This window comes from Balaenoptera physalus (genome assembly GCF_965194825.1).
Source record: "Balaenoptera physalus genome assembly, chromosome: 6".
Lineage (NCBI taxonomy): Eukaryota > Metazoa > Chordata > Mammalia > Artiodactyla > Balaenopteridae > Balaenoptera > Balaenoptera physalus.
The window spans coordinates 71,587,380-71,608,023 of NC_138885.1; the positions used below are offsets into that span (position 1 = coordinate 71,587,380).

The following is a 20,644-nucleotide window of genomic DNA, read 5'->3' on the forward strand; positions in this document are numbered from 1 at the left end:
ATTGTAAACGTGGTATACTTAAAGTTGCTGGTAGTTATTTGGTTTACCTTTCTCATTACTTTCTCATTATTCCAGCTATACATCTTGAGACTGTTGGGCGTTTGAAGCCATAAAGCTCTATACATAAATGACATAACTAGAAGCAATCAGTATTTACTTTATATACACAATGAAAACCTTCTCTTTTACCTAGTGGGTCAACTGCAAGAATTGGTCCTATTTCAACAGGAGGGCCACAGCCAAACTTGTTCTTGGCAATCACACGGTACATATATTCTTGTCCCTCAAGGAGACCTGTGATGTCACATTTAGATCTCTCAGTCTCTATTGGTTGTCTCCAAGTATGCATCTTAGCATCCTTTCTTTCAATAATAAAGCCCGTGATATCACTTCCTCCATCATCTGCTGGATCAGACCAGTTAAGCAGACACATTTTTCTGTTTGTTACAACGGGTTTCAAATCAAGAACTGGACCAGGGACATCTGAAAAATAAAACGGCAACAAAAAAATCAATGCAATAAGATAGTATCACTTAGGAAAAATCCTGTGGAAGTCCATGTAATATTCCTTACCAAAAACTTCTACCCGGGCTGCTGCAAATTTAGAACCACAGCTATTGGTAGCTGTAATCACATATCTGCCATGATCTTTTCTTAATGCATTCTTGATAATTAGTTCAGATTTGGTTCCAACGTTCTCTATTTCAACATGGTCTTTATCCAGCTCTCCTTCTTCTATGGTCCACACTTTTGTTGGCACTGGACGACCAGTTACCACAGCTGGAATTCTGAGAGTCTTCCCAGCCATGATCTGTATTCCAGCCTTGACAGAAACATCTAGTTCCACATTTGGAGGCTCTGTTGAAAGAGAACAGTCATACATTAGCCCAAGAAAGATGGGGGAAAAAAATCTCATACTGGGAAAATATCCATCATCTTATTTATGTAACTTTTAAGTACCTTGTGGTTCAGCCACAGTAACGGGTTCTGTTTCTCCAGGCGGTCCTTCACCTGCGGCGTTGACGGCGCTCACTCGAAGTTTGTAATCGGCACCCTCTCGGATTTCTTTGACAGTGTACTCACGGGCCTTGATCATCTCCTCTGTGCAGCGGGACCATTCATTTGTGCCAAGCAGCTGCTTATCAACAAAGTAGCCAACAATTTCCCCACCACCATTGAAAGCTGGGGGTTCCCATGCCAGTTCAATAGTTGTGGAACTTGTGTCAGTGACTCTTGGGACAGGTGGCCCAGGTGGAGCTAGAATGAATGCAGACACAGAAATCAAAACTCACTGATGGGTACTTCCCTGGCGGTGCAGTGGTTAAGAATCCGCCTGCCAATGCAGGGGACACGGGTTCGAGCCCTGGTCTGGGAGGATCCCACATGCCGCAGAGCAACAAAGCCTGTGTGCCACAACTACTGAGCCTGCGCTCTAGAGCCCGTGAGCCACAACTACTGAGCCCACGTGCCACAACTACTGAAGCCCAAGCGACTAGAGCCTGTGCTCTGCAACAAGAGAAGCCAGCGCAATGAGAAGCCCACGCACTGCAACAAAGAGTAGCCCCCGCTCGCCGCAACTAGAGAAAGCCTGCACTCAGCAACGAAGACCCAGTGCAGCCAATAAATAAATAAGTAAATTTATTTAAAAAAACAACAACAACTCACTGATGATGGTTTTAAAATGTGCAGTAGCTTATGTGATCCCACTTTTTTTTTTTTTCACAGTGTGTTGCATGTAATATGGGTGAGTATTGCTTTGTGAAACTTTTAAGTTATAAATACAGATGTTTAAAATTTTACATTGCAACCTCAACACATGTGTCTATAGTCATTGCTAGTATTTAGTTTGATTTTTTTCCAGCTTGACTGAGATATTATTGACATATAACATATGTAAGTTTAAGGTGTACAATGTGATGATTTGATACATGTATATATTGCAAAATGATTGCCACAATAATGTTAGTTAACACCACCACCCCCTCACATAATTGCCACTTTTTGATAACACTTAAGATCTACTCTCTCAACAACTTGCAAGCATATAAAACAGTACTGTTAATTACAGTGACCATGCTATACCCCACTTTCTTCTTAAGGAATTACTTACAGATTGGATCATGTGCTGTTTTGGGATCTGAGGGGGGACTGAACTTTCCAGGTCCAGCTGCATTTTCGGCACGTACTCTGAAGACATAGGTGAGTCCCTCTAATAGGCCTTCTACATTGGTCTTCAAAGAATTCAGAAGGTTTCGGTTGACACGAGACCAGTGTGTGCTATTCACCTCACGTTTTTCAAGCCAGTAACCCAAGATGGGGCTTCCATTATCTTTTGGTTCATTCCATTTCACTAGCATACTGTTACTGGTGACATCTTCCACAGTGGGCTTATCGGGTGCATCAGGTGGTTCTGATTAAAATTAAAAAGGCATATTTGAATTAATTCCCTAGTATGACATAAAAATTCAAGTTTACAAGCTGTGATAATATATATACCAACATATGATAAAAAGGCAAAGTTTAAATGCTAAAGATCCTTACCAAATGGATCTTTAGCTGTAAGTGGCTTTGAAACACATGGTGGTCCAGGTCCAAACCTATTTTCAGCTCTTACACGGAAGAGGTACTCTTTTCCTTCAATCAGCTTTGTCACTGAATATTTGCAATGTCTAAGTGTTGAAGTGACGACAATCCATTCTGAGTCAGGTTTTGTCTTGTCTTTCTTTTCCAAAGTGTAGTTTAAAATTTCACTGCCACCATCATCAAGGGGTGGTTCCCATTTACAGACGACTGAAGTCTTTCTAATATCTTCAAATACAAAGTTGATTGGTGGTCCTGGTATATCTGATATTTTGAAAGACAGAAGTGGTTAAAAATTTGTGTAGCAATGGAAAATGTAAATGTTTAGCGTGCTTCTAAACTTCTAAACACAGTGTGCTTCTGTGACATAAACTTCTGTTTTTCCTACATCTGTCTATCTATCTTTGTATCACCTTAGCTAATGAATAACAAGGTCAGTTGATTCCTTTTACGTAGCCAGGAGAAAAAAATGGGACCGAGGATACCTCGCTGAAGCTATTGCCCACTTCTATTAACTGCCCGCAAAACACTTATATTAACTTTCTTCCATTGGAAAGTGTAGTTTTACCTACTTACCTAGCACACTGACGGTACAAGGAGCTTTTGCAATACCATGGTCATTTTCAACTTTGATCATAAACAGGCCATGATCAGGTCGGAGAGAATCTCGGACACGTAGCTGAGATTCTCCTTTTTTACTATTGTCGATACTCAAACGCTGTGTCAGAGGCAGGACAAATGGTTCTTCTTCTTGAACTTCACCCTTCTTCCTCCTAACCAAGGGTGCTACCCGCTTCCTAATTTCCTCTGGTGTGATAACATTTTCATCCTTTAGCCACGTAATAGTTGGGTAAGGTGACCCAGAAATAGTTGCATCGAGTGCTATTTCATCACCTCGTCTCACTTCTAGGCTTGTTCTCATAATGACTTTTGGGGCATCTGCAATGATTAAAAACAGTAATTGTTTTCAATTCTGATTAAAATATCTGACAAAACCTTATTCTCATTTCTTTTACGATGGGAAAATGGCAAACCCATTAAACACAACTTACTTACCAACAGGATCTATGGCTTTGGTTGGAGGAGTGGCCCGAGAAGGTTCGCCAATACCAGCAGCATTTTCTGCTCGCACACGGAATTGGTATTCCTTTCCCTCTTCAAGGCCTTTTGCTGTATAGGTCAGGACTGGTACCAGGTGTTCGTTGCATCTCTTCCATCTCTCCTCACCCTTAGCAATCTTCTCTATGATGTAACCCATTATCTTGCTCCCTCCGTCGTACAAAGGTGGCTTCCATGTAATAGTCATTGCCTCAGCTGTAGGATTATATACCTCAACATCTACAGGTGGATCAGGGGGCTCTGAAGGACAAGAAAAAAACCTGTTAATGTAGGGAAACCCATCTTCTTAAAATTAAAAAAAAAATGCATATTAACTCTTAGCTCTATTACATTCATGCCCAAACTTACGCTTCGGATCTTGAGCAATGACTGGATTTCTCAGTTCAATATATTCGCCTCCACCAATCTTGTTGACAGCTTTAACACGGAAGAAGTATTCACCATTTGGTATGAGATCTTTGACAGTCCAAGACAGTTTGTTCTCACCAGACATGACTGGTATATACGTCCTCCTCCCAGCTTCTCTGCGTTCTAGGACGTAATGAAGAACTGGGCTTCCACCATCATATTCTGGAGGTTCCCAGGTTAATTTACAAGAACTCTTGGTCACGTCACTTGCTTTAAGATCTTTGCATGGTCCAGGTAGGCCTATTAGAAATCAAATTGACAATTATTATTGTAACCCGAAAAGTCAGCATATTAAGAGCACACTCTTTCTCTGAGTCGGACATTGCAGGCCATTTTGCATCCTTCGCTCCCAATTAATTACTAAATGTCAGTAGCTTCCCCCTTAGTCTTTGTTCCAAGCAAAAATGGCCCCCCAAATTTCGAAACACCATCCATGTGTGGGGGGGAAGGGGGCAGAAAATGTTACCACTCCTGGTTGAGAACACTATGAAAACATGCAAATACAATTAATAAATGAATATTGGTTATTTAAACACTCTTTGGGTATGCCATATCTTTTACTTAAATTAGTACTTCACATGCAAATAAATAATTACAACAGAAGTAAATTAGCGTAATCAGAGTTTAAATAGCAATTTCATCTCTTCAGAATTGCTTTGCGTCTCATATGGGAAGAAATAATCTGAAAGGACATTTAGTTTACAAATGGCCAGCTCATGAAGCCATTTATACTAACATTGCAGAGTTAACCAATTTTCCCAACAAACAGGTGAAGAATGTCTGGTGTTTCATCAAAGAATGATTACCTATGACTTTGACATTGATTGAGGCAGTTGCTGAGCCGAGCTTATTCTCCAGGGTAATGGTGTAAACTCCAGCATCTGCATGGACACTCTTGAGAACTTCAAGGTGTGCAGAGATGTGATCCTTCTTCATTGTTAATCTATCACTTGCTTTAACTTCTTTGCCATCTTTATGCCAGCTAACGGTTGGAACTGGGACAGCTCTGAAGGGAACAGGAATGCTTAATTTTTCACCTTCAATGACAACAATGTCGTGAGTCTCCAGATCAATTGTTGGCTTGCCTGTAAGAGATAATCCAAAAGGGGAAAAAAAGGGTGTGTCAAAATGCAGTGCATGAGTAAAGCCTACTTTATTAATTATAAAAAGAAACTGTTCTTACAGTCTGGGTCTTTGGCAACCACGTTTTCGGAGATTTCAGATGGCTCACTGACACCAACAGCATTGACGGCTCTCACTCTCAGAACATACTCCTTGTCGGGCACAACACCTTCTTCAACCTTGAATTTCAAGTCTTTTATTGGGCGAGAATTAACTCGCATCCATTTCTCAGTGCCTACTGGACACATTTCAACGTGGTATCCTATAATAGGACTTCCACCATTTTTCTCTGGAGGCTTCCAAGCAATGGCAATGTGCTTTCTCCCAGCATCAGTCACATGCAGGTCAAGGGGAGATGAAGGAGGACCTGAAAAGAGAGTGAAACATTCACATCCACAATCTCATCATCAAGCTCTAGACAAGATCCTTCGTATAATCAACACTACTTACTTGTTGGATCTTCAATTTTTAGGATATCCGTGGGTTCGCTTGGGTGTCCAACTCCAGCTTCATTCTCTGCCCGAACCTGAAACTGGACCTCTGTTCCTTCAATGACATCAGTTACTTTAAAGTTACAGTCAGGTCCTGAGGTCTTTGCAGCTTTCACCCAACGGGTACCTAACTTTTCTTTCTTCTCAATGACATATCTATTGAAATAACAAAGCATTTCATGAGCATGAATAAAGAATTTTCAGCCGAATGTAAATTTTTCTTTATGAGTTAATTAAAATTCTACCTCTGTATTGGTCTTCCACCATCATTTTTAGGTGGTTCCCACTTCAGGTCAACATGTCCTTTCGTCACATCAACCACTGTCAGAGCGTAGGGTGGTCCAGGGGTGGCTGAAAGCAAAATATTCAGTGATTAGAAAAACCAGGGAGAAAAGTGACAATCCACTACAAATGGTGTCACAAAGATGAAGTTAGAGAGCATACTAAAGGTGTCTTTGGCCAAGACGGAGTCCTCGACTTCACAATAGTCACTCTGTCCTATGGCATTTTCTGCAGCAACTCGGAACACGTATAAAGAACCCTCAGTCAGTGGGGTCACTGTGCACTTGGTGTCCTTGACAGTTGTGTCCACTGTTTGCCAGCCTTTCCGCCTCACATCTCTCTTTTCCACAATGTAGTTGGTGATGGGCGACCCTCCATTTTTCTCAGGAACTGTCCACTTTAGGTCTGCTGTATTTTTTGTAATATTGATAACTTCAAGCCAGCGAGGTGGTGATGGGGGATCTGAAGGAAAAAAAATTTCAATTTCTTATTGTCCACTATTCAGTCTTCACTAAATTTTCTAGTAGTCACTACGAGATCAGCTAGCAGGGATGAAATAATTAAGAGTGACTTACAAAGTTTCTCCCGGCAAAGCACAGGGTCACTGGGTTCGCTGGGTTCACTTTCGCCCGCCTTGTTCACAGCTCTAACTCGGAATGAGTATTCCTGCCCTTCCATGAGCCCTGGGAACAAATGCTGGGTGGTGGGAACCCCTTCGGCCACTCGGACCCAGTCCTCTGTTCCAGTCTTTAGCATTTCAATGATGTAAGAATCGATCTTTGCCCCTCCATCGTGTTCTGGCTTTGTCCAATTCAATATTAATGATGTTCTGCCTACATCTTTCACAGTTGGTTTTCCAGGGGGCCATGGAGGATCTGCAAGCCAATGAAATGAAATCATTATTGAGGTTTGTCAAAAGGAATTAATATAAGCTTCAAAATAATCACAGAAAATATATGAATAATACCTATGGGATCCTTTATTAAGATTAGCTCAGTTGATCTGCTTGATTTTCCAGGTCCAGCAAGATTTTCAGCCAGCACACGGAATCTGTATTTTTTCTTATTGGTGAGACCTTTCACTCTGAATTAGGAACAAAGTGTGAGTTGAATACCACGGTAAGAAGGAGAAACCTCTGTTTATTTCACATAGAAGAAGCTAATTTATTTAAATTGTGAAAAACTGGTTTGGATATTTAACTGAAATATTTCAACATAAATTAAAAATTGCCTTTTAACTGTCACACACTTTAGATTTGGTCACATGTACCAATCTAATTATAATATCTATAATAATAATCATTACCATAATATACTAGAGGACCAAACACTTTGGAACTTCCAGACAGTTTATATTTTATGGTAAGAAATTAAGAAATGTGCCCTTCAATGGAATTTATATCAGTTTTGAAATTATGTGGTAATAGAAAAGATAAGTAAAAGTAATTAAAAATTTTATAGTAATATATAATCAGGTATAATCAAAAGGAATGCTAAAGAATGAAAATTTATATACACTGCTTTTTTAACATCTTGATGGAGAGCTTGGGCGTACCTGTATGTTGTATCCTTTATTGGCATCTTATTGCATCTAACCCATTTATCAGTATCAGGATCTAATCTTTCAACCCAGTAACCCGTGATGGGGCTGCCACCGTCATCATCTGGCTCACACCATGTGAGGGTCACTGCATCCTTAGTGATATCAGAAGGTTCTAGGCGAGTTGGAGATCCAGGTGGATCTATAGACAGGATAATCATATGTGTTATATGTCCTGTATATAAATATGACACCTAAATCCAACTTTGACACAAGTATCATTTTTTTTTTTTTAGCCACCTGATTAATAAGAAACTTACCAAACGGATATTTGGCTGTTATTGGAGTGGCCTGAACTGGCTCACCAACACCGTACATGTTTTCTGCAGCAACTCTGAAGATGTATTCTTTATTGGGTGTTAATTTGGTTGCCTTGAACTTTGTATCCTTGACAGTTGACGAGAGCTTGTGCCACATATCACTGTCGGTCGCTCTTCTCTCCACGACATAGTTTGTGATTTTAGATCCGCCATCATTGCGTGGTGGGTTCCATGTGAGAAGACATGACTCGTTGGTCACTTCCGTGATGTCTAAAGCAGCTGGGGGTCCAGGTTTATCTGTGGATGACATTACACACTCAGAGAAAAGCATTTTTTTAATATGGTTTATTTTCAAAAGTAGCTGGAACGAGTTTGCCCATTTTTAAAACGAGAGCCTCCCTTACCTAAGACGTTCACTTCTACCACAGCGGTGGCCCGACCACAGACGTTCATGGCCTCGATAATATATGTGCCACTGTCACTTCTCTTACTATCCACAATCGTCACTGTGGATTTTTTAGGAACGTTTTCAATGGTGATTCTTTTGTCGTGCTTCAGAAGCATATCAGCCTTTGTCCAGGTTACTGTAGGTTCAGGTTTGCCAGTTACAGTGGCAGGAAGTTCAATCTTAGTTCCTGCTTTTACAGTGAGACCCGCAAGGAGCTTCACGTCGAGGAAAATTTCTGGAGCCTCTGAATTGGAAAAGATTATTTATGATGTTACCAAGTTTAGGCAGAATTAAAGTCAAAAGTCTGATTGATAAAGCAAAAACCAAAAGTAAGTACCCTGTGTGTCCACAGCCTGGATTTCTTCTGTGGGTCTGCTTGGCTTGCTAGCTCCTAGCCTATTCAAGGCCTTCACACGATAGGCATACCACTGGCCTTCTTCAAGACCTGTTACTTCCATTCTGTCAGAAAACAAAATAGGATATTTTACTTAATGCATTTAATCTGTTCCATTGTGTAGTATTCATAATATTTCCAAAATTCATACCCCTGGTATAATACTGTCCTTTAAATTAATTCTGGATTGCTTCAACATTTTAACTAATGAAAACCTTGATTAAAGGGTAAGTTCAGCAGCACTTTTAAAAATCAGACAGGCACACCAAGGAAGTTCTAAAGTTAACATTTAGATTTACCAAAAGAAAGCCTATTTTAGTAAGAGTAAATATTTACTTTTGTGCCAAATAATTTAAAAACTTACTTTGTTTCTGCAACTGGGTCTCCACAAGCGACCCATCGATCAGAACCACGTGGACATTTTTCAACTAAATATCCTTTGACGCGTGAACCACCATCATGTTTAGGTGGATCCCATGTTAGGAAGATGCTCTTGGCTGTTCGATCTCTCCACTTAACATTCTCTGGTGGGTCAGGTACCGCTATAGCATTTTAAAGAGAGAGTCAGTCTTAGATAGGCCGTCTATGAAATCTCCATACTGCCAACCTGTGTCTTTCCCCCATAACTTCAACTGCAGGTCTAAAAGCAAAAACAGGTGGGAATTCCCTGGTGGTCCAGTGGTTAGGACTCTGTGCTTCCAGTGCAGGGGACATGGGTTCGATCCCTGGTCGGGGAACTAAGATCCCACAAGCTGCGTGGCACGGCCAAATAAATAAATAAATACATAAATAGAAATAAAAGCAAAAACAGGTAACAAGAGGCTAGGTAAGAAAATATCAAGAATGTACTCACTTGCAGGAGCTGACATATTTACAGGTTCATCAACATATGCGGGTTCTCCAGGGCCACACTTGTTACGAGCACAGACTTTAAATAAATATTCTTTTCCTTGAACAAGATCAGTAACTGTGAATTCTAGGTCAGTCACAGAGTCTGTAACCTGGGACAAAGCAATACAGTTAATAAACTGTTTTCCAAAAACTCTTTGCCTAAGTCAAAATATTTTTACCATGAGCAGGGTTACAAATGGAAGTTGTTTTGACTGCTAAGGATCATTCTTACGTTAATTTCATATTAAGGAGAAAATTGCAAAGTAAGACATAATAATATTTGATGCCTAATGTAAGGTGGAACTGCTTCATAGTTTGTACACATTAAAAAGTCGGCAAATAAGGTGTTGATTCTTTCTACCAGCTTGGTTATTAGAAATATGATAAATCAAGGTAAAAAATAGTAATGGTATAAACTGAGGAGAGAAGATGGCAGATTAGGCCAACTAAGGTAATCTAGTGGAGTGAGAAGAAGTATGACCACCAGGGAGTTAAGTACTTAGTGTCCTTAGAATGGCTTATAGCTTAAAAGGGCATATTGGATACTTATCAGGTACCAAGTGAGTAGGTAAGTTTTGTTTTATTTTTTAATAAACCTAGTTGAAAATCTAGTAAGGCTCACAAAATGAGGCAATTACACCAAATCTTGCTTGAACTACCTCAGGAAGCATTAGCATCAATACATTTAAAAAGTTTTAGGTACTTTTTCAGCACGGTAAAGGTAAAAACATAAAAACTTTGCAAGGCATCTCAACATTCCGGGATTTCCCCCACTCTCTTTTCTGGAGTTGCTGCTCAAAACTCACTTTAGTCCATATTTTCCGGCTGACTTCTCGCTTTTCAACAACATATCCGGTTAATGGACTTCCTCCATCATCATCTGGTGGTTCCCAAGTCAGATGTACTGAGTCCCTGGTTATCACACCGAATTTCAGTTCTTTGGGTGCACTAGGGCGAGCTGAAAAAAAAAAAAATGCAGTCAGAAATCATTATCATTAATAGCTTGAACCAACATTTGTTTGTTAATACTGTCAAATCACCTTAGATCACAAAAGTTTAGTTCCTTACCAATTACACTGACATCAATCTCCCCAGAAATTGCTTTCACACGATTTTCTAACTTCAGCATATAAATGCCCTTGTCTGGACGTTCACTTGGAGAAATGATAAGCTCAGCATAGGCAGATAGGGTTTTCATTTTCACACGGTCTCCCGCTTCTAGTACTTTATCTCCAAAAGACCAGGTAGCAGTTGGCCTTGGATAGCCTGTGCTTGGAACCAGGATCTTGATAGGATTTGGCACAATAACTTCCAGGCCATCTTTAAATGCACTTAAATCCATTGTTGGTTCAACTACCAAAGAGAAAACTTAATGAGTTTCCAGTACTGTATTTAAATCCCTGGTACCCCAAAGTAGCTACGTGCTGTTCCCAAATCTAAAAATAAAATATCCATTTACCAAATGCATCATCAGCAGTTAGAGGACCAAGAATTTCAGATGGATCTGAAACACCAGCTTCATTTTCTGCAGATACTCGATATAAATATTTATTTCCTTTTTGTAATCCAGTAATCTAAAATTATGAATCAATATTTGTAAAATACATATACATTTAAGTCCATGATCATTTACCGACGATTTATTTTAGATACACATGCCCTACCTTGTAAGTCAGTTCAGGGACAAGTTTCTTATTGCAACGAATCCAATTATCTTTTCCTTCTTCACATCGTTCTATTATATAGCCCAATATTGGGCCTCCTCCATCTTTCAGAGGAGGTTCCCATGTGAGCTGAACTGATGACTGAGTCTGATCTGAGTAGTTTAGGTTCACAGGAGGACTTGGTCTCTCTGGATTGGAAGAAAGAGTTGGAGCATACCATTTAATTCAGTGACAGCTTATTAAGATAATGCTGTAATCACTTCTATCATCCCCATATTCACTGGATACAAGCAGGCACAGTCTGGATTTCTACAATTTCGCTCAAAGTTTTCTGATGTTCTTTTCATTAACTTCTGTTTAATTTGATTTATTTTAATCAATAAGCTTAATTTCTTGATTAAATGGAGTACTTATTTCCCTTTTTTTTGATGGACTCACCAATCGGATCAGCAACTTTGACGAAGGGTGTGGCTGCACTTGGTTTTCCAACTCCAATTCGGTTTTGGGCCCTAACCCGGAAACTGTACTCCTGTCCTTCCACCACATCAGTGACAGTTGCAGACAGGTCTTCAGCTCTTACTGTCATGGCAGTTTCCCATCTGATAGAAGTCTTGTCCCTTAATTCAATGACGTAGTTTGTGATCTCGGCACCTCCATCATACTCTGGTGGTTCCCATGTCAATGAGACACCAAATCTGTTCACATCAGTGATCGTTACATTCAAAGGAGGGCCTGGAACATCTGGATTTCCAGAAAACACGGGCTTTAGGTTATCTCAGGGATAGAAGCAAAGATAAGCTAGTTTACAATTTACTTAAAAACTTCTTCTTACCATATTTACTCCTTGCTTCTACAGGACTGTCAGTTTCTACTGGTTCACCAGTGCCGACTCTGTTTCTGGCGCTCACACGGAATAGGTACTCAACTCCTCCTTTTTGTAGTCTAGTGACAGTAAACTCACAACTATCTGCACGGTCAGTGGCCAGAACCCAGGTCTTTCTCTTGACGTCACGTCTTTCAACAACATAACCTATGATTTTGCTTCCACCATCAGTTAATGGTTCTTCCCAAGCGAGGCTCACTTCACCATCAAGTGTTTCTGTCACTTCTAAGTTACGTACTGGCCCAGGAACATCTGGAATTCACATATACATTTTTTTTTTTTTAGTGTGTTATCACGCTTTTAGTTGTGCTTTGCCAATAAAGTCCAAGTGACTCAAGGGCTTACCAATAACTTGTAAATTGATGAATGCTTCTGCTTTTCCATGTTTGTTCTGAAGCACAATTTTATACCTTCCTTTGTCTCCTTTCTTGGCTTCTAAAATTCTGAAAGAAGTCTGTTCAGCTGTAGTATCAACAGTTTTTGAAGACAGAGGTTCATTTTCTTTAAACCACTCAGCTTCTGCTTTGGGGTAGGCATCATAGGGCACCACCATGGTCAGAGGCTGGCCAATATCAACTGCCAGGTCTTGGTCAGCTGTCTTGATTTTAGGTGCGGCTAGTGAGAAAAATAATATGTGAATACTTTTGAGTTATTTATTGTAGTCCAGCTATGCCATAGCTTCTTTACTATGCATTTGTTAGCAAATACTGGTTACATGTCACAGTAACTTTACAGGAGAGAACACTAGCTGACTTAAGAGTTCTCACAGCTTATTTTGCAAATTATCAGACTCTGAAGAATAGAGGACTAAGCATGATATGAGACTACAAAATCTCCATTCTTTGCCAATAATAATAACAGAGGCCTGAATATAGTGCACAGAACATGTTTTTGGTTTTTTGTTTTTTATATAAAATAGGCACCTCATACTTAGTTCAAGATAAACCAGACAAACTTGTTCTTATGCACAAGAGGTACATTAACGGCTCTTTCAAAATGCCATCCTCTAAGGTTGTCTTGGAAGCTTGCGTCAGGATGAGAACAGACCTAAGAGGCCCCACAGGGATTTGGAAAGTAGAAAAGAATGGGGCTGTCTCTAGGTCTGGGTGTGCTTGGAAGACTCTCAGGGCAATAGGTTAATTCTAGGAGTTAACGAACAGCTGCCGTGTGCCAGGAGCTGTGCAAGGTTATCGCATGTAAAGAGCAATGCTGTCAATTTCCTCTTACTCAGGACACTTGGTGGTAAGAGGAATTAGAATAGTTAACATGTGGACAAGGCTTAATAGGAATAAAAAGCTTTCACAAACATTTTCTCATTAATTAACTGTGAAATCTGAAACCTACCCAGTATCTGTGGTATTGTAAGGATGTTTGAAAATAAAAGAAAGGGACTTACCTGCCAGTTCAAGCTTAGCTCTGGCTTCTTTGTCTTTGGCAATAAATCTGTATTCACCCTGGTCACGGGGCTTAATGTCACAAATCTGTAGCCTGTGTATCTTTCCTTCACTCATCATCTGGTGTTTGTCACTCTGGACAATAATCATGTTGTTTTTTAGCCACTGGACTTCCACCTTATCTTTGTTGAGCTCAGCTAAAAAGACAACATCAGTACCAGGGGCTTCAAGGATGTCTTGGGGAGGCCTGATGATCTCAACAGGGATTTCTGAAAAGAAAATGTGAAACAAATACAAACATGTTTGTATTGGGATTAACAACATTTAAAAACATACTAGTATTAAAAATCGTCCTTTCACTTAATATGTACCTTCCACAAAGAGTCTAGCTCGAGACCTCCTGTCTTCTACTCCACAAGCATATTCACATTCATCATCCAGCCTGCAGTCTTTTATAATGAGTCTATGTATTCTGCCATCTTTTTCAAATTTGTATCTAAAAGAAGAGATTGAATTATTGGTTAGCTTGCATAATGACCACTAAATTGGCAAACTTGTATATATAGCTACAGAAATAGAGACTGAGAAGCTCTCACGTACTTTTTGCCTTCTTTGATTTCTCTCCCGTTTCTGTACCATTTTACATTTGCTTTCTCTCTGGAGAGCTGGCAGGAGAAGACAGCATCGTCAAACTCAGTGACTGTCTGGTCTTCCAAGTGTTCCACAAATTCTGTAGGGGCTTCTATGATGAGAAGTTCAGCAACAGATTTATCTTGTCCAGCAGTGACAATGTATTCACCTTCATCTGGGAAGCCACAGTCTTTAATGATTAGAGAGTGCTTATATTTATCAATTCTGTACAAAACACGGTTGTCAAAAGCCACCTCTTCTCCGTTTTTGGTCCAGTTCAGTCTTACATTGAGACGGTTCACCTTGCACCAGAATGTGACAGATTTCTTCTCCATTGTTTCAATATCTTTAAGAGGCTCAGTGATCCTAAGGTCTTCCTCTGTTGGAAAGGAGAAGAAGAGTGTTAATTTTAATTGTTTTCATAATAGAAATTGATTTTTAAAATCTCTAATGTCAAATAAGTGACTTACCTTCTACGATTAGATCGGCTGCACTCTTAACATTTTCACCTCTGTGATTGGTCAGAGACACATTATAGATGGCTTGATCAGCTAATTGTGCATCTCTAATTCTGAGGGTGTAGACCAGGTCTTTTTGGAGAATAATGTATTTTGAACTATCAAATATGACTTCTTCATTTCTGAACCATTTGGCTTTGGCACCTTCGGTATTGACCTCACAGTTAAAGACAGCTTCTTGTTGTTCCTTCACACGGGTGTTCTTCAGAGGAACTATGATCCTGAGTTTTTCTGAAAGCAATCAACAAGATTTTATAGTATGAAGAAGTACTAATGTGGTGCAAATATAAGTAAATCCAAGAAGCACAAACAAACTTACCAATTACTGTCAAGTGAGCGGCTGCTCGGGCAGCCCCAACCATGACTACATAAGTGCCCATATCTTGTAATGTGGCATCTTTCACAACTAGGATCCTCTTTTTGCCATCAGCAATTATGTCATATTTATCTCCAGATTCAAGTGTCTTATCATCTCTCTTCCACTGGACTGCAAAGCTTTCCTTTGATATAGAGCAGACAAATTCAGCCTTTTCTCCTTCAAGTATTTCAACGTTTTGAGGCTTTGAGATAAATTCAGCAGCAAGTTCTGGAAAGAAAAAGTTGCAAGATATTGAAAAATTAAGCATTTGTACCTTACATGCAACAAGTATGATTTTCTTAAAATACAATAGTATTCACTGTAATTTTCATACCGTGAACTTTGACTTTGCCATCGGTTCGAGAACTTGGGAGTCGGCAGTTGTAGTTGCCAGTGTCTTCCAGGTGAGCATTCTGAATGATCAGGCTTCTCTTTCGTCCAACAGTAAGTATTTCATATCTTCCTGTTTCAATGATCTCTTCATCTCCTTTGTACCAAATTACTTCTGCTCTGGGCTTGGAGACCTCGCAAACCAGTTTTATAGTGTCTGTTTCACTAACTTCAATGTTGGTAAGATTTTTTGTAAAGACAGCTTCTTCTTCTGCAAGAAGAGTTAAAAACAATAAACATTGAATTAAACTGGAAATTTTTTTTTTCCCAACACATATACTCCTGCAAAGAAAGACTTCATTCTTACCCAGGACTGTCAGCATGCCAGAAGTTTGCGCTGTCCTTACTTCACAGGAATATTCTGCTTCATCAGCCAGTAGACATTTGTTGATGACAAGAATGCGGACTGCTCCCTTAGATATGATGTCATATTTTTTGCCCTTTTTAATTTCAGCACCATCTTTAAACCACTGAACCTATATTTAAGATAAATAAATACCTTTATCAGTTCTGTTGTTCCTTCACATGTGTGTCCTTAAGAGGAACTATGATCCTAAGCTTTTCTAAAAGCAGTCAGTAAGTCTTTACATTATGAAGAAGAACCAAAGTGGTAAATATAACCAAACCCCAAAAAACAAGAACAAACTGCTTCAATCATTAAGTGAGCAGCTGTGATACTACTATCAGTTATTAAAAATAATGGGATCATGTATTAGAGCCGTAGAGGGCCTTGGATTTCATGCAGACCCACTCCTTTGTTTTCCAGGACTCAAAGTTGACTCGCCAATGGTAGTTAATGGCAACCAGGAGTACTGAGTTGAGACATATGAAATTGCTGGTATTTGATTTTTTTTTTATTTGATTGTTTTTAACCTAAGAAAACATCAATTTCATATGGTTCAAATTAATAATATCTAAATCTCCTGATTGCAAGTCCAGTGCTTTTCAAGTAACAGCAAATGAATAATAGTAATACTAAAAAGAGAACAATTAAATCAAGTATGTATCTCACACTAAAGTAATAATCATTAATCTAAAAGTAAAGTGATGACTACAGAGAGGTTTGATTCTTTTTTTTTTTTTTTCATTTTGGTCAGACCAAAAGTAAACAAAGTTATCAGAAAACACAAGTTAGCAACCACACAATCACAGACCTTGGCATTTTCTCGGGAAATTTCACACTCAAACCGAGCCATTTCTTTTTCTTTAACTTGAAGATCGGTGAGTGGTCTTAAGAAGTCCACATGAGGAGCTGTAAGAGAAGGTCATCAGAATTCAGAATGAGGTTTCTAGAAATTCACTCTGACATACTATGGTGCTTTTGCAGGCTTTTTCATATTAGCAGGCTACAGCTGATTTGGAAATCACTTGGAGCTGCCATTCAGTTGTGATACTTTGCATTTTACATATCTCTTAGTTTTCATAAAATTATGTGGCATAATATATGTCCAACTAATTCTTCCTATCTATCTATCTCTCTATCTATCTATTGCCAGCTCAGTTCTGAATGACAGCTGGAGGAAAAATCTTCATTGATACTACTCCAGAGTTGAAAGTTGATATCGTCAAAGGAAACACCAGTAGCAAAGAATCGTTATCTTATTTAAGGCAGGCAGCATAATCTTTGGGAAATTAGAAGAATTCAATGATAGTGCAGCTTGAAAAGCTATGATCAGTCTTGTCTATGGCTAAGAGACATGAGTTTGCAATTGAAATCACATACATTCAGCTTTTTTGGTGTGTGTCAGCTTCAAAGAGGTCACGTATAAGTCAGGTATAAAGTCCATTAGTGTGACAAAACAACGTGCTTTGAATGGAAGGGTGATTTTTTTTTTTTTTTTTTAATCTCTGGTTTCATTTATCTCCAGAATTAAGTTGGTGGATATATAGGATCGGAGAGCTGCCCACATGCCCTTCCTTCTTTCAGGGTTCCTTGTGAGTCCTTCCCAAGATGCCCTTTCTTGATCAATGAAATTCTGGGACACAAGTGCTGGCTAATAGGCTTGAAGATATGCTCATTGTTGCTGAGCCTTCTTAGAGTAGGGATAAAGTAGGTAACAAAGGTAAGAAGGAGACCCAAGAAGCTATTCTGTCATAAGCGAAAGCAGAGCAGCCACAAACTGGAAAGAATAAAACAGACCAAGATGCATGGAAGCACAATCCAAGCCACTATGAGCTGTTGACAGATGGGAAGCAACTAAACCAATAGAAAATACTGCACAAAAATAAAGACACTAAAATATTATTGCTGGACAAATGAATGAATGAAAAAGATGAGCTAGCATGTGGCATTCTGAAAAAAGACGTTTTATTTTCCACCAGAGGAAGAAGTAGTGCTAAAAACCATTAGTGCCCTCTTCATTTATAGGACTCAAAGGATACAGGCTTCTCTCCATCTTCTTTTCCATTCTTATTCTCAGAGACAGCATTATGTGAATGGGATTTATCATATTACAGCAGACCTCTAGTGTGCTCCTATTCAGACTGAAATTTCATGATCCCTTTCTAGTGGTTCGTCACACCTGAAAATTCATTTTCCTTCCCAGTGGAAGTTGCTTTCATTTCCTTTCCTTTCTTTTTTATGACACCCTTCTTGTCTTTTTAAATTCAATTTGTCCTCATCTGTATTGGGATATTCCTGCAGTAGGCTTACCCCATGTAGACAAAGAGCACATCGTCACTACTCAGTGAGAAGCAGAGCAAAAAGTGATCACTCGGCCCTTCTCAGACCAGATGTAGTGGAAGGACCTCTCTCTCTTTTGTTTTAAACACATAAAATATCATGTTACGTCAGTATCGATACTGTAAGTTGCCAAGAAATGCGGTTAGGCCAAGAAGGGCATGCAAAAAGTGGGGGTTTTTTTGTTGTTGTTATCAAAGAGTTGCAAGTGAAAAGTGCTGTGTAAGAAGAATACTTACGCACGACGTTCAGGTTACAGGAAGTCTTAAAATCCTTAGCATCGCATGTGTATGTTTTAATGTCCTCTGGGGTGCAGCCGTGTATAATAAGTTTCCTGACCCTGCCATCAGCAACAATTTCATACTTCTTGCTTTTGAGAATTTCTGTCCCATTTTTGAACCATTTCACCTTAGCATTTTCTCGGGATACTTCACACTCCAATACCGCAGTGGCTTCCTCTTCGACCGTCTGGTCCTCAAGAGGCTTAGTGAATTCAACTGGGGGTTCTGAAAGAATCATACTAATTAGCCAAGGTATTTCTCCTTTCCTTCTCTAAGAGTTTCAGCACCTCCTCAATTTTCCTCTCATATCTTGAGGGCTTTTCTGTTTTTAAGTTTCATTTGTAAGTTTTGATTCCACTCAGATGTTTTCGTCTAATAATGATGTTTCATCATTATTTTAATATACAGAGGAAAAGCATTTTTAGAGACTATGAAACATCAAGGAAATAATAGCCAACTCTTGGTTAAGAGAGTGATAGATACCTATTGATAATAATTCTTCCTCCAGCTGTTTATGAAATGCAGTAAAAACAGTGGGGATGGAAAAAGGAAGTAAAACCTATTCTAGCCAATTTTGGCTTTTTTTTTTTTTTAGTAGTCTGTGAACTATTTTGTTAAGCCAAAAAGTAAAATTAGACTTTCTGATATTTGGTGGATTTTAATGATCTGTGGTACTTACCATATACAGATAGTTGAGAGTTGGCATTATTTATGAACCTCTGCATTATACATGTTTTTAAAAATAAGCCATGTGATTACCTTTCACGAAGAGGTTGGCTTGCGTTTTGAAATCTTTTGCTACTAGTTGGACTTCTCCAGCATCTTCTAACTTTACATCCCTCAGAGTAAGTGTATGAACTCTTCCTTCTGAACGTGTGACCACCTAGTTTTTTGAAAAAAAAAAAGGTGCAGTTTAAGAATATATGCATGGTAACTAAATTTATCATGGTGATCATTTTGAAATCTATAGAAATACAGAGTCACTATGATATGTACCAGGAACTAATATAGTATTATAGGTCAATTATACTGCAAAAACAAACAAACTCACAGAAGAAGAGATCAGATCTGTATTTTCTCGGGGTGTGGGGTGAGGATGGGGGTTCACTGGATGAAGGCAGTCAAAAGGTAGAAACTTCTATTTATAAGATAAATAAGTACTAGCGATGTAATGTACAACATGATAGATATAATTAACACTGCTCTATGTTACATATGAAAGTTGTTAAGAGGGTAAATCCTAAGAGTTCTCATCATAGGAAAACAATTTTTTCTATATCTTTAATATCTATATGAGATAATGGATCTTCATGAAACATTATGGTAATTATTTCATGATATACGTAAGTCACATCATTGTGCTGTACACCTTAAACTTATACAGTGCTGTACGTCAATTATATATCAATAAAACTGGAAGAGAAAAAGAATATAAAAGAAAGAATTGGAGGTTCTTCTAGTTCTACCATCCAAAAATTCCATAAGACACTGTGCCCTGTCATACAGATTGACTTTGCTTCACAGTTCACTTACAGTTAAGAATAATGTCAAAATTTTTCACCAGTGGAACTGTTTATTATGCTGGTGTAAAAAAAAGAGTCAGGAATAAAATTTCATATAAAGGTTTTTCCTTGGTGAAGAGCTGGGCATGGTTATTAATATAACTACCTTAATAATTGAGAAAGCCGAAAATATAATAAGGGAAAATAAATAGGAGAAGGTAATTAAGATATGTCCTAGGAATACAGCTACTTATTCAAGGACATGGTGCTTGAATGGGAGAAAAATCGTTTCTGTGATGACGTTTCAATATAAATTTTGAATTTAAAATTTGGACTGTGATTTAGGGCTATTTTAAAACATATCTCAGGTTCTAATCCACCAACAGGTATGTCTTACCTGTTAACATGTTGTTTTATCATTGAAATTCCTCTGAGGCTACTCTAGAATATTCTGTTACTGAGAACTTGGCTCAGAACACAGTGGTTCTTAGGAAATAGCTCATATACAGTATACACTGATTATGTTAAAGGGAAAAAAACTAACAGCTACTTTATAAAAATAAACCAATAATGTGAATGCTGAAGATTTTGTGGTAGATTATGTAAAGATAATGTTAGAGATTATTCCTTTAAAATATTGTTAACTTATAATGGAAGCATATTACTATAATACAATAGGCATTATGACTGTGACCAAGCTATTAAAGTTTAAATACAAAATTCTCAATGGCCATTTAGGACTTAGCAGTC

At 38.7% G+C, this 20,644-nt stretch overlaps 1 protein-coding gene across 1 annotated transcript in view; it reads right to left on the minus strand.

Moving 5' to 3' along the window:
* TTN (titin) overlaps nt 1–20,644 on the minus strand; it is a 285,964-nt gene that overhangs the window by 80,680 nt on the left and 184,640 nt on the right. The window contains exons 203-240 of the mRNA XM_082466160.1: nt 19,152–19,275; nt 18,351–18,617; nt 16,586–16,683; nt 15,739–15,907; nt 15,376–15,642; nt 15,003–15,269; nt 14,636–14,914; nt 14,136–14,544; nt 13,907–14,031; nt 13,538–13,804; nt 12,487–12,756; nt 12,091–12,393; nt 11,697–11,999; nt 11,259–11,446; nt 11,054–11,168; nt 10,663–10,947; nt 10,401–10,552; nt 9,557–9,704; nt 9,068–9,245; nt 8,647–8,768; nt 8,266–8,553; nt 7,862–8,158; nt 7,557–7,743; nt 6,970–7,085; nt 6,578–6,877; nt 6,165–6,464; nt 5,966–6,071; nt 5,680–5,876; nt 5,291–5,596; nt 4,914–5,192; nt 4,048–4,347; nt 3,637–3,939; nt 3,157–3,519; nt 2,542–2,844; nt 2,111–2,410; nt 961–1,257; nt 574–858; nt 190–483 (exon numbers count right to left, since the gene is read on the minus strand). Coding sequence (XP_082322286.1) covers nt 190–483; nt 574–858; nt 961–1,257; nt 2,111–2,410; nt 2,542–2,844; nt 3,157–3,519; nt 3,637–3,939; nt 4,048–4,347; nt 4,914–5,192; nt 5,291–5,596; nt 5,680–5,876; nt 5,966–6,071; nt 6,165–6,464; nt 6,578–6,877; nt 6,970–7,085; nt 7,557–7,743; nt 7,862–8,158; nt 8,266–8,553; nt 8,647–8,768; nt 9,068–9,245; nt 9,557–9,704; nt 10,401–10,552; nt 10,663–10,947; nt 11,054–11,168; nt 11,259–11,446; nt 11,697–11,999; nt 12,091–12,393; nt 12,487–12,756; nt 13,538–13,804; nt 13,907–14,031; nt 14,136–14,544; nt 14,636–14,914; nt 15,003–15,269; nt 15,376–15,642; nt 15,739–15,907; nt 16,586–16,683; nt 18,351–18,617; nt 19,152–19,275 — 9,157 coding nt within the window. The remainder of the gene's footprint in view (nt 1–189; nt 484–573; nt 859–960; nt 1,258–2,110; nt 2,411–2,541; nt 2,845–3,156; nt 3,520–3,636; nt 3,940–4,047; nt 4,348–4,913; nt 5,193–5,290; nt 5,597–5,679; nt 5,877–5,965; nt 6,072–6,164; nt 6,465–6,577; nt 6,878–6,969; nt 7,086–7,556; nt 7,744–7,861; nt 8,159–8,265; nt 8,554–8,646; nt 8,769–9,067; nt 9,246–9,556; nt 9,705–10,400; nt 10,553–10,662; nt 10,948–11,053; nt 11,169–11,258; nt 11,447–11,696; nt 12,000–12,090; nt 12,394–12,486; nt 12,757–13,537; nt 13,805–13,906; nt 14,032–14,135; nt 14,545–14,635; nt 14,915–15,002; nt 15,270–15,375; nt 15,643–15,738; nt 15,908–16,585; nt 16,684–18,350; nt 18,618–19,151; nt 19,276–20,644) is intronic.